The following is a 15,710-nucleotide window of genomic DNA, read 5'->3' as shown; positions in this document are numbered from 1 at the left end:
GGATACACATTTTGATTTGCGATTCAAAAAAAGTTCAGCGAAACGTTGACATTCACTAAATTCAATTTTTTAGTTCTTATACTAAGTTTAATAACTAAGGTTTCATTCCCGTCAGTTGTTAATGATTATATAAATCTAGTGCAATGAGGAAAGCTAGTTTATATTGATATTTGAACTCTTGTTAAATAAAAATTCCCCTTACTTATTGAACATAAAAAAATGTAACTATTGATGTGAATTTTTATACTATTTTCACATCATTAAGTCAATCAGTTACGAGCTGATTAAAAGTTGTGACTGTGAGCGAATCTTAGACTAAGGTACCGCAAATTACAAAATGAATTGAATGAAAAATGAAATGAAAATTATGAAGAATGCGCACATAGTGTCATTCAATCAAAAATTATTTATTTACAATGCGAGTAACTTTTTTACAAAATTTTCAACATAATTAATTTAATGTCATTCAATAATAGCAAACAAATGGAGCTTTGTTAGTTAGAGAGGCTGCAAAGGTTGTAATCTTTTTTATCTGTTGCGGATGTGCTTGTTACCCATTCTGTTGGCCTTCTTAATCGATTTACTAATACGCGCGACAAATTTGAACTGACGATTAGTAGCACATCGCTGGAGTAAGCACAAATGCTTCTAATGTTAAAAGAAACAAGAAATGAAGTTAAGACAATTTTTCTGATTTTTCGTTTCTATGTGCTTTAGGGTGAATTTTTGATATCCGCAAAAACGCGAATGAATGCTTTAGATTTATGAAATATTCCTTGAAGGTGTGACTCAATCAATTCGGACCGTTTTTTATTGCTCTTTCCAGGTTAATACCTGGTTTTATATTATATTATATATTTTGTCTATCGGTGACATGATTTTTAGCCATCAAATAAAAAATAAACTATATAAAGCCTTACTTACTTAAGTGGTAAGTTGAACCTTATAGTTTTTTTTCATCTATTTTGAGTTGTTTTGTCAGCGAATCACATCCACTCTTTCCTACTCAATTGAAAATCAATGTCCCATGCACAATGGCCTATAATTTTTTCAAGGGAGGGAAAAGAAATTCGAATTTACCTAAGCAAAGACATGTACCAATTACCTCAACAGAGCATTGTAAACGTCGTAACAGAGATTCGTTAAGTCACTAGGATTAAGATATAGTCAGACTTGTAAGCTTCCGCCGTTCAAATTTGAAAATGCAAAATATTTTTATGGACATCTAATAAATCTATATAAAAATACCTTTCAGACAAGCTAAACAAATTCAATTCAGCTCTTCGAGACTATAATAATCCTAATTACTTAACAGAGTTCTGTTAGGGCGTTTAAAGAACTCTGTTAAGTTACTAGGTAGGTGTTGTTGCTACTTTTATTTGAATTTACCTTCACACCCTTAGTTTTTTTTTCATTTATAGAAGAAGACGATATTTACTTGGAATGGATTACATCGACTTTAAATCTTTAGTTTATTGAGACGATATTTACTTAATAAAGACTCTGATGCATACTTTTAAAACGTTTCCAATGAATGATTTATATGAAAATTGGTTATCGAATTTTCCGATTCACATTACATTTTGAATCAAAATATCTCTCTTCTTAGCTTTCGAAAAAAAAACTGTTTTGTGTCTTGATAAACATATATTGATGAAGCAAAACAGTTGACAAATCCAACCGTCTCACAACAAGAAATCGATATTAAATTTCTGTAATCATATATGTTAATATGAAATATATTAATGTCGAGTGTTGCTTAAGATAAATAAGGTTAAGAAGAAAGATAGATAGAGAGAGAGAGAGAGAGAGAGAGAGAGAAGTTCTTTAACATTTAGGTAAATGTAATATGTTAAGAACTTTGCTTACTATTGGCGTTTTGCAGTCTGAAAGAAATTAACTTTATTAGAGGCTTTTTTTATTTACTATTCAAAATTCCTTTATAGTTAGATTATTCATGAAACTAAAGAGAGTTTAAGTTTTAAAAGTGATAGAGTTTACTTACTTTGGTCATGGTTACAACGAAGGCTCGTTTGATGAAGGCATAGATAGCACATATCATCATAAAATAAAAAAAAAAAAATACATATAATTGATTGTATCGAGATGTCGATTGTAGCTCTGAATTCAAATAAATTTATTAATATTTTACTTTTGTTTCCTATCTTGTGGATTTGAAAGCTAGTAAAAAATTTCGGTTCGATTTAGATCCAAATTTTCCGAATCAGTTCTGAATCGATTTAAATTTATCTATCCATCTCTCTGTCTTGTTTTCCTTTGTTCAACCTATAGGTCGCAATTTTCGTGAAATTTACTACATTAATGTCTTTTGACCCAAAAACGAACGCTATTGAAAATAGTTCGGATCCGATTACTCTCTCGGTCCCTTCGGTCCCTCGGTCAGTGTTTATTGGTATAAAATTTATTCGATTTCTCTCGCATTCTTTCAAAAGGAAAAATTTTAAATAAAGTTTAACGTCTGAGAAAAAGTAAATATTCGCCACTGATTAAGAGAACAAACGGGATTTTATAAAGGAAATCTTGTGATTTATTTAGAATACTTTATTGATTCAGTTTTAAGTTATTAAAGAAGAAATTTGAAAGTATAATTCTTTTACACGCAATTATTACGTAACAAATCGGAATTCAACAGATAATTCGATGTAACGATATTTATTCATGCTAATCGGTCTCTGACGAGCTTTGCTATGTATAACAAAAGTTTCGCAAATCTGAAAACAGTAGCAATAGTTTAATAGTAGTAGTAGTAGTAGTAGTAGTAGTAGTAGTAGTAAGTCGCCTGAAGTATAATTCTACTCGGTAAAAGTATGTCAACAAAATGCTAATACTTACTGCAACAAATGCGTATGGATTTAGAAAAAGAACATTGGTATGATATATACATTAAACGCTAAATACAACGGTACGCACGTACGTTATATTACGTACGGGTCGATACGTTGTTGGCTAATCTGACCTTAAATCATCATATAATGAAAGCGAAAGGCGTACTCTCTCTTTTTGCCTCTCTATAACATTTCGTTCTCTTTCGCTTCATTTCTCTCTTCTCTATTATTCTCTTTTTTATCCTTTTAGATATTTCTTATGAATTCGAAACGATGCGAGTATTCGCTTAAGTGCAAAAAATGTTTACTCTGATTGTTTCCTTTTCTTTGTTAACATGATTTCGCTAGGAGAACATGTATCACGTGATGTATATATATATATATATATAAATGAATTTTCTATTAATTACATGCACCGCAGCGTGTAAGTTTCAACCACGAAAAATTTGTAACTGATTTCATGCATGAGTAGCTTTTACATCGAACTCCGTCTCTATGAGCTTTGTCTACGATGTTGAATTTCCTTTTACGTTGTATTTTTGAAATTAGATCGGGTTTTATCTACTGGTTTTCACCCTAATAATAATAATTAGAATAATTACTTAAAAGTTTCATTCTCAATTAATTTATATACATACGTCCAAGAACATAATCTCCAGATAACATAAAGATACGATATAAAGAAAATATCTTTTTCCAACAAACTCGTGGACTTTTAGGTCAATATCTTAGTGAAAGCATAAACATACATAAATGTCTATTTTAAACTTGATGATGTTATATATCTATACAATAAAACTAAGCTAAGGTTAGGTCAAGGTTTTATATTTCTTGAAGGACTTACATATATGTATATATATATTTTGTTTTAAATAAAATTATATTAAATTTCGCTGAATAATCGCATACTTTTCTCTGTTAGAAACGCTTTTGTCTCTATTCCGGCATCGCAAACGCTTTGGATATCTACTTAGAAAGACTAACCAATATATATTTATGTAAATATAAAATATTTTGTTAAGCGTAGGTGACTTCGGTGATGCTTTGGAATCATTTTTAAATGCCATATTCTCTATTTATCTATATCTATATATTGCCGTTGATCATAACTGTGCCGCAAGAGACTTTAAAGCCTTATTGGCACGTCAGTATTAATTGAAAAATGAATTAGTAAACTGAACTAAATATCAATCATTTTGTCTCTTACTGGCGTATATCGTACACTTTTCAACTTGATTTTTGTCCTTCGTATAAAGTATGTAACTAATCCCTTATCCTTATTGCAAGTTATGGTCGTTCGTCAGTTGAGCTTTATTGGAGATGATTCTTAAGCCCTTTGCTCATTACAGCTTCAAACGATTTTCGTAAATGTGTGCGTTAGGTTGCAGGTCAATGCCTTGTCAATATGGATTGAAAATTATAGCTTTGCCTACAGCAGGTGTTCTTATGTATGGTTTTGAAAGCCCACCTGTAGCCCCCATCAATGATTATATTATATGCAAAATATGCTTTTAATATATCAATCTTAGTCAATTTAAGCATTGCATGAACAGACAGCAGACAAACCAAAAAAAAAAAAGGAAAAGAGAAAATCGCACATGCGTGGTGCTCTTAAGTAAGTTATATAAGCCCTGACACCTTTCAATTATAACGTTCTAGAAAGCATTAGAAAAAAAAGGTCAAAACATTGTAGTGAATTACGGCTCGCTATTAAATGCCCTACATCCTAGTTATTTATTGGAAGAGTTTTGAGTCCGAAACGATTTCTCTCCCCATCCCCCTCTTCCCGGCTCACCATCCGCTCTCTCTCTTTCTCTCTCTCGTTCTCTTTTTTTTTTCTCTCTCTCTCTCTCTCTGTGCGTGTGTGTGTGCGTGTGTGTGTTTGCATGCCTGGACCTGTCCGACAGACGGACGGACAAGCTATGCTCGATTCAGAAGGTGACCCTGAATCGATCAGCACAATAAAAAGTGAATCCACTATAACCCTTTTGAATGTTGTAAACATCCGCACAAAGTTAATATACCCTTTTACCACAGCTGGCGTAGGGTATGGCAACAAAAATAGTTCCCTAAGTTTCCAAACGTTTTACACATACATACATCATAAGAATGGTGTGCACTCGAAGAGAGATGTGAAATAATATTTTTTATAAATCCTTTCAAAGACCTTCAATGTTAATCATTTTATAAAAAATTTTCACAGATCATTCAACTTATTTTTTAAGCTGATACTACTTCATTTTATATCTACATACCATGCCGTCGAGTGATGAGATCAAAAAAGAAAACAATGTACACTTCAAATCGAATCTTGCACACCCGACCGCCTGAAATGATTGTTTAGAAAATTTAAGCTTTAATGTCTATTGCTTGTTGCCATCCGTGGGTATTAGTTTTCTTTACATGAAATACGCCCTTGATTCAGATAGATTAGCATTTGCTCTTTGCTATAATAATTAGTCTTACTTTGTTTTTGTCTTTTTTTTTTTTCATTTATTTTTAAACAAAGTCAAATCTGGCTGTAAAAACAAAACGTTTTCTGTCTAATACTGAGAAAAGGTTCGCTTATCCGCCTGTAATAGCTTGGAGCATGTTTCAGAGACCAATAGCAATATTTTTAATTCTGGTAAGGGCTTAGGTAAATATAGTTAAACATCCGTCCATTTATTGTTATTTTCTTATTGCAAGACTTCTTAAGGTCGAAAAAATTGATGTAGAAACTGGGTATATATATATATATATAGATGTATATATATGATATGCGTCTGATGCAAGTATATCAAATATGAAAGCTGTCAGTAAAATTCATCCACGAAAGAGAGAAAAGCTTGTAGCAATTATTTATTATCTAAAATCATTTGATAAAAATTTTCTGGGACCAATCGAAAGCTCTTACTTGACGAACTGATACGCCTGCAATTAGCAAAGCACTTTACAAATTTCTTTCTTTATATTGGTTTGAGAAGAAGGTGAATACGATTTTTAAAATTCCATTATTGTAAGATGCAAGTATATCAAATTTGTTGTGCGCTTTGTCGTCGTTCTTCTCCTTCGTTCTCAAAGATTCAAAGATCTCTTGAAGCAGTGACTGATGGACATAGGATACTGCCTGATTCTCTCTAGCGCAAAAATTGCGATAGAGAGCTGGAGAAGAAATTGATTAGCGCAACGCCACCTACATTGGATAAGGGACCGCATTTACCTACAATCAGTTGCTGACATCGGCCATATTCCGGATATAAATACTTAGAAGTAGATCCATTTAAAGCTTGGTTGGCGAAAGCAGACATGGTTTATTGTGTAGTTTATTGTAATTATAGATTTGAAAGTATTTCACAGGCTCATTACATACATGAAAATCGTTCCGTACGATTAATTGACACAATTGTTCACATTTTATATCCACCATCGAGGGATGAGAGTATGCTAAGTTTGTCATTCCATTAAGGTAGATAAGAATACGAGACGACTAAATCGTGTTCGTCCGTCCCGCCGTCACACTGTTTGTGTTCACAAAAACTGGGATTACAGATGACCTTGAAGCTTGAAAATGGACCTGATCGGCACGTAATTACTTTCGTAGCGTCCACGTTGTTGGACAGCTAGCTAATGGATGGATGGAAAATTGAAAGAATGGCATATGAACTTGTAATTGACAGCCGCAGAAGCTTGGATTGGACTTGGACTTGATGTACCCATAAGCAAAATATATCAAAAAGAGGCAAAATATCTAACAATTGTAGTTCACAGCCGATATCATATATAAAATCATATATAAATTGTGCAACTAATAAATAGAAGGACGTGCGCACTACATAGATAGAAATATAGCGATCGACAATCTGTATGACTGATATTGTCGGGAGATTTTCTAAAGCTAAACTAAAAGACGAGTGTAAAACGTTCCCGATTTATCAAATTGACTCACGTGCAAATAGGTTTGCAATTTTATTGATTTGTATTGATTTGATACCAATGGGTAGGCATCAAGGATTCGACCTGAGACGTCGTTCTTTTTTTCTTCTTTTTTTCGATCTATATGTAGAGGCCTTTTATACTGCCCTTTCGTTAGCGTGCTCAAGTATCATTCTCACGTACTTTGCGTGTGTAATAAAACGATGCATTTTGCTCGCATAACTTTGCCACAGAGAGTTTACGCCATACTCTAGATGCATGCTTACATCCGTCGTTACACATCTATACACAATTGTGTGACTGCAACTATGCAGTATATATATGCATATATATATATATATATATATATATTTATATGTATATTATAGTATTTAATGTTACTGTTTTGGAATGCAAATGCTATAGTGAAGAAGGATCGAATGCCTGATACGCAAGAGGGGGAATATAGGTCAGCTGTACTTGACTTGCCTGCCTGCCTGCCGTTGCTGTTTAATTGATATCTATTTTTAAAGCACGATTGCGTTTGTCCATCCCCATTAACTGTGCTGCTAACTTTTTCTTTTCTCTCTTTACTATTTATTATTTGTTGTTTCTTTTCTTTATTTTTTTGGGTGTTTTTCTTATTTGTTTTTCTGTTTTTTTTTTCTTTTTTTCTTCTTGTTTGTTTTTTGCTTCCATTTCATTTCATGTGCAGCTTTTGTTTATTTCTAAATATTTTCAATTTAAATTTAGTCTGTCCACTGGTTAAAGTCTACGTATGCGTCTGTATGTCATTATTTATATTTGCTCCTATATATATGTATACATATATATATATATATATATATATTCCCATTCCCATCGCTGAGAATTGGTTGAGAAATCTTATGCATGGCATTTATATGTATTTCGGGCAGTCCGATTTTGATTCTTAAAGTATTCTGATGATTTTTTCTTTATTGTGTTGATTCACCTTTTGAAATTTAGTTGAAAAATTCTTTTTTATTTTGGTTTTTTTATTTATTTTTTTTAAAGTTAAACATATATATATATATATATATGTATTTATTCTCCTAATAAAGCTAAAAATAAAAAAATTACATCTAAAATCGATTTGAGTTTAAATTCGCGTAAATTTCAATTTTTCAAAAAAGAAAAATAATGAAAAAAACTCGATTTTTCAACTTTTTTAACATAAAACGTAAGACGATTGAATGAAAAATTTAAAAATTTATTTAATTTATGCAAATTATACTACATTACGGTAATGTTAGCGAATATATGGAAAGGGTGCAATATATGTGTGTATGTGTATATATATATATGTGTATGCATATACATATTTAAATATATTAATGAAAACATTAATTAAATAAAATTATAAATAAGTGTGTTATGCCAAATGTTGTTAAAAGCCAAAAAACAAAAAAACAAAAAAAAAAATATTAAAACAAAAGATGTTTTTTTTTTCTTTTGCCATAAGGTTTCTATTTAATGGAATTCAATCAATTTATTGTATTGTCGGATATGTGTTAACTTGGAGATAAGGTTTCAAAATATCTTTAGGAAATTCAATCTTCTCTACACAAGCATGAATGTAGTGCAATGTATGACTTGAAAAATCAATTATTTCTTCTCCTTTTATAGGTTTCGGTCGAGTTGCATACGTACGTACGTACATATGCGAAAAGTTATAGACTTTGTATAATTAGTTGCATTAACTTGAACGGTCGTTATATTATTTAATATGTATTCTATTTTTCGAAAGTAATTTCGCACTTTAACCTTAAGTAGGATATGTATTGTGAAAATTTCTATAAATAAATTTTTATTTTTATTTTTTTTTTTTTTTTTTTTTTTTACATATAATTGAATTAATTTCTTTCGAACACTGATATTTCAATTCCTATGAATCCATATTAAGGTAAGAGAAGATAAGGTAACAGAAAGTGAAATGTCGTCAACTATCCATCTATTCGTTGATCTTTTCATCATTTCCAACTATTATTCAATATAGAAAAGAAGTGAGAAAATTAGATTCGGTCATGACCGAATCTTTTATACTTCTCAACGTTATCCTAAGAAAGACAAAAAACTAAACGAACTAAAATTTCGTACTCTATAATATGGAGCGGGCGTGGCTAGTTTGTTTTCTATTTTAAAAATAAAAGTTTTCATCGCATCTGGGTGCAAGAGTTGTAGGCGTGTCATTTGAAAAGTTTAAATTACTTCCAAATTTTTTTGAAATTTGTACGCGCTGTCTTCATTTTTGCTAACGGGAGAGTGCTTATTGCAGACATTAGAAACCTGGGCAGGCGGACGGATGGATATGCTTAGGTGCATTCCAAATTTGCAACTGACCAAAAATTTATATGCTTTTCTTTTAAAGGTTTTTGAAGCTTTATAAAGATATTAAAAAAAAATTAAATTTTAGTACTCTATAATATTGAGTGGGCGTGGTTAATTTTTTCCATTTTTGTATGATACTACAGCATTGCCCATAGAATATGTGTTGAAATTTTGGTACATTTATCTGCGTTAGTTTATGAATAATGATCAGAAAAGCAGTTTTCTTTGTTCCTTTTGAGAAACGGAGGCGTTCTCAAATCGCTTACTACTGTAGCCGGACTCTTCGGCCAATTTGACCTATTCTTAATACCAATCTTCGTGGCAGAACTTCCCATGAAGTCTATTCAATTTGATAGACAGATATTGGACAGACGGACATGCTTAAATCGTTTCAGAATTTGCTGCTGATCAACAAGGTATATATTTTCTGAGGCGTCTGAAGCTTCCTTCTGGGCATTGAAAGCGTTTTGATAAAATTAATATACCCCGCGTCCGTCGGAGGGTGAGTAATTGGCGACTTACTATTTTGCGCAAAACGATCAAAAGAAATTTTTAACACATTATCTACCGCTAATGTTTAAAAGAAAAGTTCCTCTGATACCGCGTGAAATTCGAAATACTTATAATGAATTGGATAATTAGAGTACACGGTGTTCTACACATTTGAGAGCATTCTCCCATATGTAGCCGTATCTTACAAGTTTTGCACTTGGATGTTTTTGGTTTTCTTATATTATTTCATGGGAATATGTATTTTGAATTTTAGTTGACCACAGCATTGAATTGTTGCCCCATCTAACAAAAAGTTTTGAACGGCAGAAGTGCAGACCTCCAGTAAATTTTTTACTGAAGTAGTTTTGATAATGTTTTGAATTTTTACCAAGCGATTTGATTCAGATTTTCATTATCTGAAAAGTGAAGAAAGACATTTCAATGCAAAGGTAAGCAGTAAGAGAACTTTTTCTCATCAATCCCATCCTTCAGAACCGATCTAACATTTTAGGTGAAACAAGAGAATACGATTTTATAGCAAACAAAATGCAAAATTAACGGTTATCGACGAGACACAAAAATCTATGCCCGCAGCTTTGCGTCAGATTTAGCGAAATGCACAAACATGTCCACACGGTAGGTAATGCGTTAAGCAAGTAAATCATCTGTTTTGTTAGGTGCGCATTGCACTCGCCTGCCTCTACGAATGATGGAGTGTTTATGACTAAAAAACAGATGACGTCAGGATTGAAGAAGGATTTCAAAAAATAATTCGCTTCAAATCCAAAAACAAAATTGGTTTTTATAAGGTTTAGAGAATAGCTTGGGTCAAAGTCAAGTCTCAACGTTTCGTGTCAACTTTTTATCCAGCTTTAGGCGGACAAGTGGACATGTATGATTAAATGAGTTCAAATTAAAGTCAACATAACCACACCCATCTTTTTATCCGTCAGATCTTTATCTAGTTTTAAAATTCTCACGCGCGCATTAAAAGGAATATGCGAGAAAAACGCTAGATTCGGACAAGAGGTAATCAGGTCATGTATGAGAAAAGAGCTTTTTTTTTGCTTTCTTTCTTTTTTCTTACTTTTATTGTTATTTTTAATAACATGCGAACATATAGTGTTTTAGTTTAATTGTCTGTGAACACATGACATATTTAACCCATTTTATCAAACGATCGTATTACTCATGCTATGTTTGTTGTGACAAATGAAGATTTTATTTCATTCATTCATTCATTCATTCATTCATCCATTCAGCGTTTTTATTACAGGCGAAAAAGAGGAAGCACTCAAATAAATTTATAACAAAAAAAAATTTTTGTTCTCTTCTTTTTTTTTTTTTGTTTTTAATAATTCAATCAAACTTGTTAATTTATGACGAACGCGCATATATAAATATGTATATATATATATATATATATATATATATATGTATATAGAGCATATGTATAGATGACTTTAGGTAACTTTCCTTTATACATTTACTATTGAAAATATTGTCCAGCGCTAATCACTCACTATTTAGAGCCGCCTCCGTATCCCACATTGAAAAAACTACTCATCTGTGGAAGCGATCCAGTTTTGACTTCTTCATAAGGACTAAAATGCTGCTGGCACAAATGATAGTCAAGGGAAGCACTGTTTGAACAACATGAAAGGAGTTCTCGAGGGTTTCCTATTTTAACATTTTTCGAGTGTAATTTGATGGGCTTTGCGACATGGGGGCGGGCTTTGTTAAGCTGCAAAATCACTTGATCGCATCTATCGGTGAATTATGATCGTTTGTCCTTCAATGCTCGCCTGAAACTCATTAAATGCTTTCTCTACAGGTTATCTGTGATTGCTTCAAATGGTTTCCGTAACTACGGACGGGCTGGTCCCATCAAATACAGCAAAAATTCAACTATAAATATTCGATTTATGATTTTCTGAATGTATGTGCGTATGTATGGGTAAAAAACATAGTCCACAACAGACAGATGACTTTTGTTTGCAACAAATTATTTAAGAAATTATCTCTGTCTGTAGGTTCTCGCAAAGGAAGGATTTCAGTAGATTTAAAAAATTTTTCAGAAAACCGTTAAAGTTTTAGTTATGTTTATTTAAAAAATGTAATAAGACAATTTCCAATGGGTGTGTGTGTGTGAATGATAATAATAATAATAATATTTACGCCAGAAACTGCTTGAATTTTTGCAATTTTTCTCCGCAAGTTCGAGTTTCAATTGTAGCTAGGACTTGATGAACGGAAAAATTGCGAACTGATTTCATATGCAATTTAAAAAAGTTTTCATTGATTTCAAAACTAAAGGAAAAATTATTTTAAAAAGCACTTTTCATAACCCATTACCACTTACAACATGTTTTTTGTACCTATCAATAACGCCTTAATTAATCAATAGTTTTAAATAATCCAATGTCGACATAGGAGTTCAAAGGGTTAACAGATATCTCTTCGTAAATCTCGTTTAACTCGTTTAACGTTATAAATGTGCCGTTCGTTATAAGTTCCACAAATAATTTGCAACAAAATGCCAAGTTTTCGTTACGTGTGTGAATATTTTATCTCATATTTTGCCTCATATATATATATATACTGTCACTACAAGATAAGGTTTATAAGAAGAAGAAGAAGAAGAAAAAAGATTAATTTTCATTATTTAGTTAATAATAAAATGAACGATAACTTTGACAAGATTAGCTGAGAATTTCAAATTCCAGTATGCGACCTTAATTCAAAGTTGTTTCAAAGGTCTCTAATTTAGGTTCACAAACCTACGTAGTAGGCAAGAACGACAAGATGACTGCAGCGATTATTAAACGCAATTTCTCTGGATTCGCTTTATAATTTTTTTTATTTTTGCATTCAAGTTCAGATAATAAATATGTTTACTATTGCACCACGTGTACCAGGGTTACATTTGGCTGCAACGGGTGTTGACGGAAAAGTATTTTTGTTCAGAGTCTTTGCGGTTTTCAAATACTAAGGAGAAAAAAGCTTTTTAATTGACCCACAGTGTGTTCATCAAGCCCACGTTCAAGTCAACATTCTTGCAAACGATTTCTGACCAACTTCAGGTCGTAATGACAGAAACACCTTGAAGTCTTAAGATGTCACAGAGCAAGTTAATTAGCTTTGAAATTAACTTGTGAAAATCTCTGTGAGAAGCGGGCACTGGAATGTGGACGGACACCGGGACGTAACTCAATTAATTCGATGTCTTAGCTTTGAAATGAATGGTATAGAGCAAGGTAAACAGATGCACCTTCTTAAGTCGCACAAAATTTTTTTCTCTCAAGTCCGGTAGCGCTTTTCTTTAGATTGTATCTCCGATTTTTGTGATCTGGGGCAGCTAAAGTACTGCTTTTGGTTTAGCGCAGAATCGTAAAACCGTATGAAGTAAAATCTATGACTAGAAAAAGAAGCAGCAGGTCGAAGAGTTCTAGTAGCTCTAGTTATTTTTGCTTTAAGTAGACTTAGGAGCGGCAAAAAGTATTATATTCGACTGTAGCCGAAGACTTTATACTCGCCACCTTTATATTAAAAGAAAAAGGGAACGGAATTTCAACATTCTATATATGAATAGTATCGTGTGGGACCGGTTCGATTTTTTGATTTTAGTACATGTACTGTATGATCATCCATAGAATATATCTGGAATTTTTCTCGCTCTATTTGCTGTAGTTCATGAGTAACCAAACAAAAATCCGGTCTTTTTCGCTTTCGAAAAGAAAAGTATTCTCAGGTTATATTACACTTAGTACTCGTCTTTCGACCAATTTAACACACCAGCTTGTGTGTAAGAATTTCCAAAACTTTTATTGCCAAATTTGAGGTCGACTACTAACTATCAAGAGAATGCATGCCACACAGTGTACACACATAGACAGACGGACATAATTAAATTGATTTAGAATTTGCTATCGATCAAGAGTATATATATCTTCTAAAGCAGCTGAAGCTTCCTGCGAGATGTTGGAGACGTTTTAACAATCCTTGTTCTCATACATATAAAAATTCCAAAAAATATATTTATTTGTAGATACTAAAGAAATTAAATATGGTCTGGTGCCACTTGTCCTTTACGGAGTATACACTGTATATTTTGGAGCGTCAGTCGCTCCCGGGTTCACAGTTTCCATTTTGCTTAATAATGTTTATATTCTATGAAGCTTATGAGGCAAACATTAGGTTTCCGTCTTAGATGAGCAAGCGAAAATGTGCAAATCGATTGGAAAATTGTTTACTTCAGCCTCTGATCTTTTTTTTTTTGTTTGTGAGCTGCAGATTTCCTCGAATAAGCGAAACAATTGATGGATTTAATTAAATCGATCCCACGAACTCGCATAGATCAACAATTCTTATACGTTATGGACTCGTTAGTGCGCGTTTCTAAACTTCAGCCTCAGCTTTATGCGAACTTAACGCATCTAACAGCAAATTGACGAAAAGGGAAATAAGGTCAAGTCGATTACTAATCTCACATAGATCAAGAATGCTTACACATACACACACATGTCTGTAAAGATTGGTACGCGTATTTCTAGGTTTAATTTTTTTGTCTGAAACAAATGGGGGGTAACTGCAAAAGCAAAGACAAATCGACTGAGACCAGAATTCGACATTTACACAAAATGTTCATTTACTATATGTGATACGTATATGTGTGTGTTCGTTGACATACGTCATTTTTAAAACTTATAAAAAACGGACGCATGGACAAACGTAGTTAAACCGTTTCAGAATTTGCCATTGATTCAATTTCTGTACATCCTAAGGAATGTTTGTTCGGCATTTGTACGTTTTAACTTCTAATAGGCGGATATTATACAATCCTCCCAATTCGTCAAAAGAGCTTATATTCTATGAGTATTCCTCGATTTCAGTTTTTCGTTTCAATTATTGGGACTCCTTATAAGGGAGCAATGGATGGACCTGAGTAAATTAATTGAAAATAGTTTAGAAACTCGATGTGACATTTCTAGGTTCAAGCGTACGTGCGAGCGTAATATCAGAACCAAAAAAATTGTTACTTTTCTTTGTGTATTTGGTGAGTGGGTGCGAAACAAAAAAAAGTTCATTTCAAGTCGACTATCACTTTTGTTGTTTTTCTATTTCATTGTACATTTCAAAATTTTCGCGTTTCTTTTTTTCGTTTAATGCAAACAAGTGAGTGACATCATCGTCGTCATAAGTTAGCCAGCTAGCGAGAGCAAACAGCATACAACAGCTCAGTAACTGTTGCTGTTTATCGTTGTCGACGTTTGGTCGCAAATGGAAAAATAAAAAAAAAAAAAAAAAGCTTACATATAAAACAATCTCTGTTGCCTTTGCAGGTCTCCTGCATATATACTGTTGTTGTTGTTGTTGTTCGACGAAAGCTTTTTCAAGCGAATACGACGAATAAATGGATGATAATAGAAATTTGTAACATTCACGATGGTATGCGTGATTGTATGTAAGTAAGCAAGTAACCGTAGAATGGAAAGACAGACAAGCCAATACATTTGATAAATTGTTGTAAAAAAAAAAAAAAAACTAACTGTTCAAAAAGTCATTAACATTGGAAATGAAGGGCCTTAGCATTCGTATGAATGATTGAATAGAAAATTATTATTTTTTTTTTTGTTATTTATTTATTTTTCTTTTTTCTTTCATTTCTAAAAAGAGCGTAAATGCTTTTGTAATTTTTATAAAACGCGTTTACATGTATGTGCAATATGTTATTGCATAATATCTTTATTCATTTCATAACAATACGTCATCGTGTTATTATTGTACGTGTGTGGAATTTTATGTAGAAATGGAGAAAAGTTTTACTTTATATATATATATATACGTGTGTTTGTGTGTTTGCGCATTTAATTTGTGTTTTATTTGTCTTTATTATCTGCCTGCTCTATTCGAACAGAATATGGTAACTTGTCGTCTATCTATTTACTTGCCTGCGTTTGCCTATGTACGTGTATGTGCATCTGACATTTCGACCGGATTTGTTATCAAAACACCTTGGATTATATATAATTGAATTACAAATCATTATAACTGTGCTACTCTATAATATTAAAAATTTAAATATAATTTCTATATTTTCTTAGTCGCCTATGTATGTATGTATGTATG

General features: G+C 32.3%; 1 protein-coding gene across 7 annotated transcripts in view; it reads left to right on the top strand.

Moving 5' to 3' along the window:
* Positions 1 to 15,710, top strand: part of LOC119638809 (actin-binding LIM protein 3) — a 38,805-nt gene that overhangs the window by 2,317 nt on the left and 20,778 nt on the right. For 2 of the 7 annotated variants that reach the window (XM_038035828.1, XM_038035835.1), the window contains exon 1: positions 7,800 to 7,941. The exons of 1 other annotated variant lie outside the window; for it this stretch is intronic. In XM_038035828.1, the coding sequence (XP_037891756.1) occupies positions 7,902 to 7,941 (40 nt within the window). In that variant the 5' untranslated portion in view covers positions 7,800 to 7,901. Of the gene's footprint in view, positions 1 to 7,799; positions 7,942 to 14,943; positions 15,046 to 15,710 lie in introns of those variants that run through there. 4 more of the 7 variants (XM_038035834.1, XM_038035829.1, XM_038035833.1 and 1 more) reach the window with 3 other exon arrangements.

Source organism: Glossina fuscipes, unplaced genomic scaffold, assembly GCF_014805625.2.
Source record: "Glossina fuscipes isolate IAEA_lab_2018 unplaced genomic scaffold, Yale_Gfus_2 110, whole genome shotgun sequence".
NCBI classification, from domain to species: Eukaryota; Metazoa; Arthropoda; class Insecta; order Diptera; family Glossinidae; genus Glossina; species Glossina fuscipes.
Note: the sequence above shows the minus strand (reverse complement) of the source record. Positions and strands in the feature narration are given on the sequence as shown.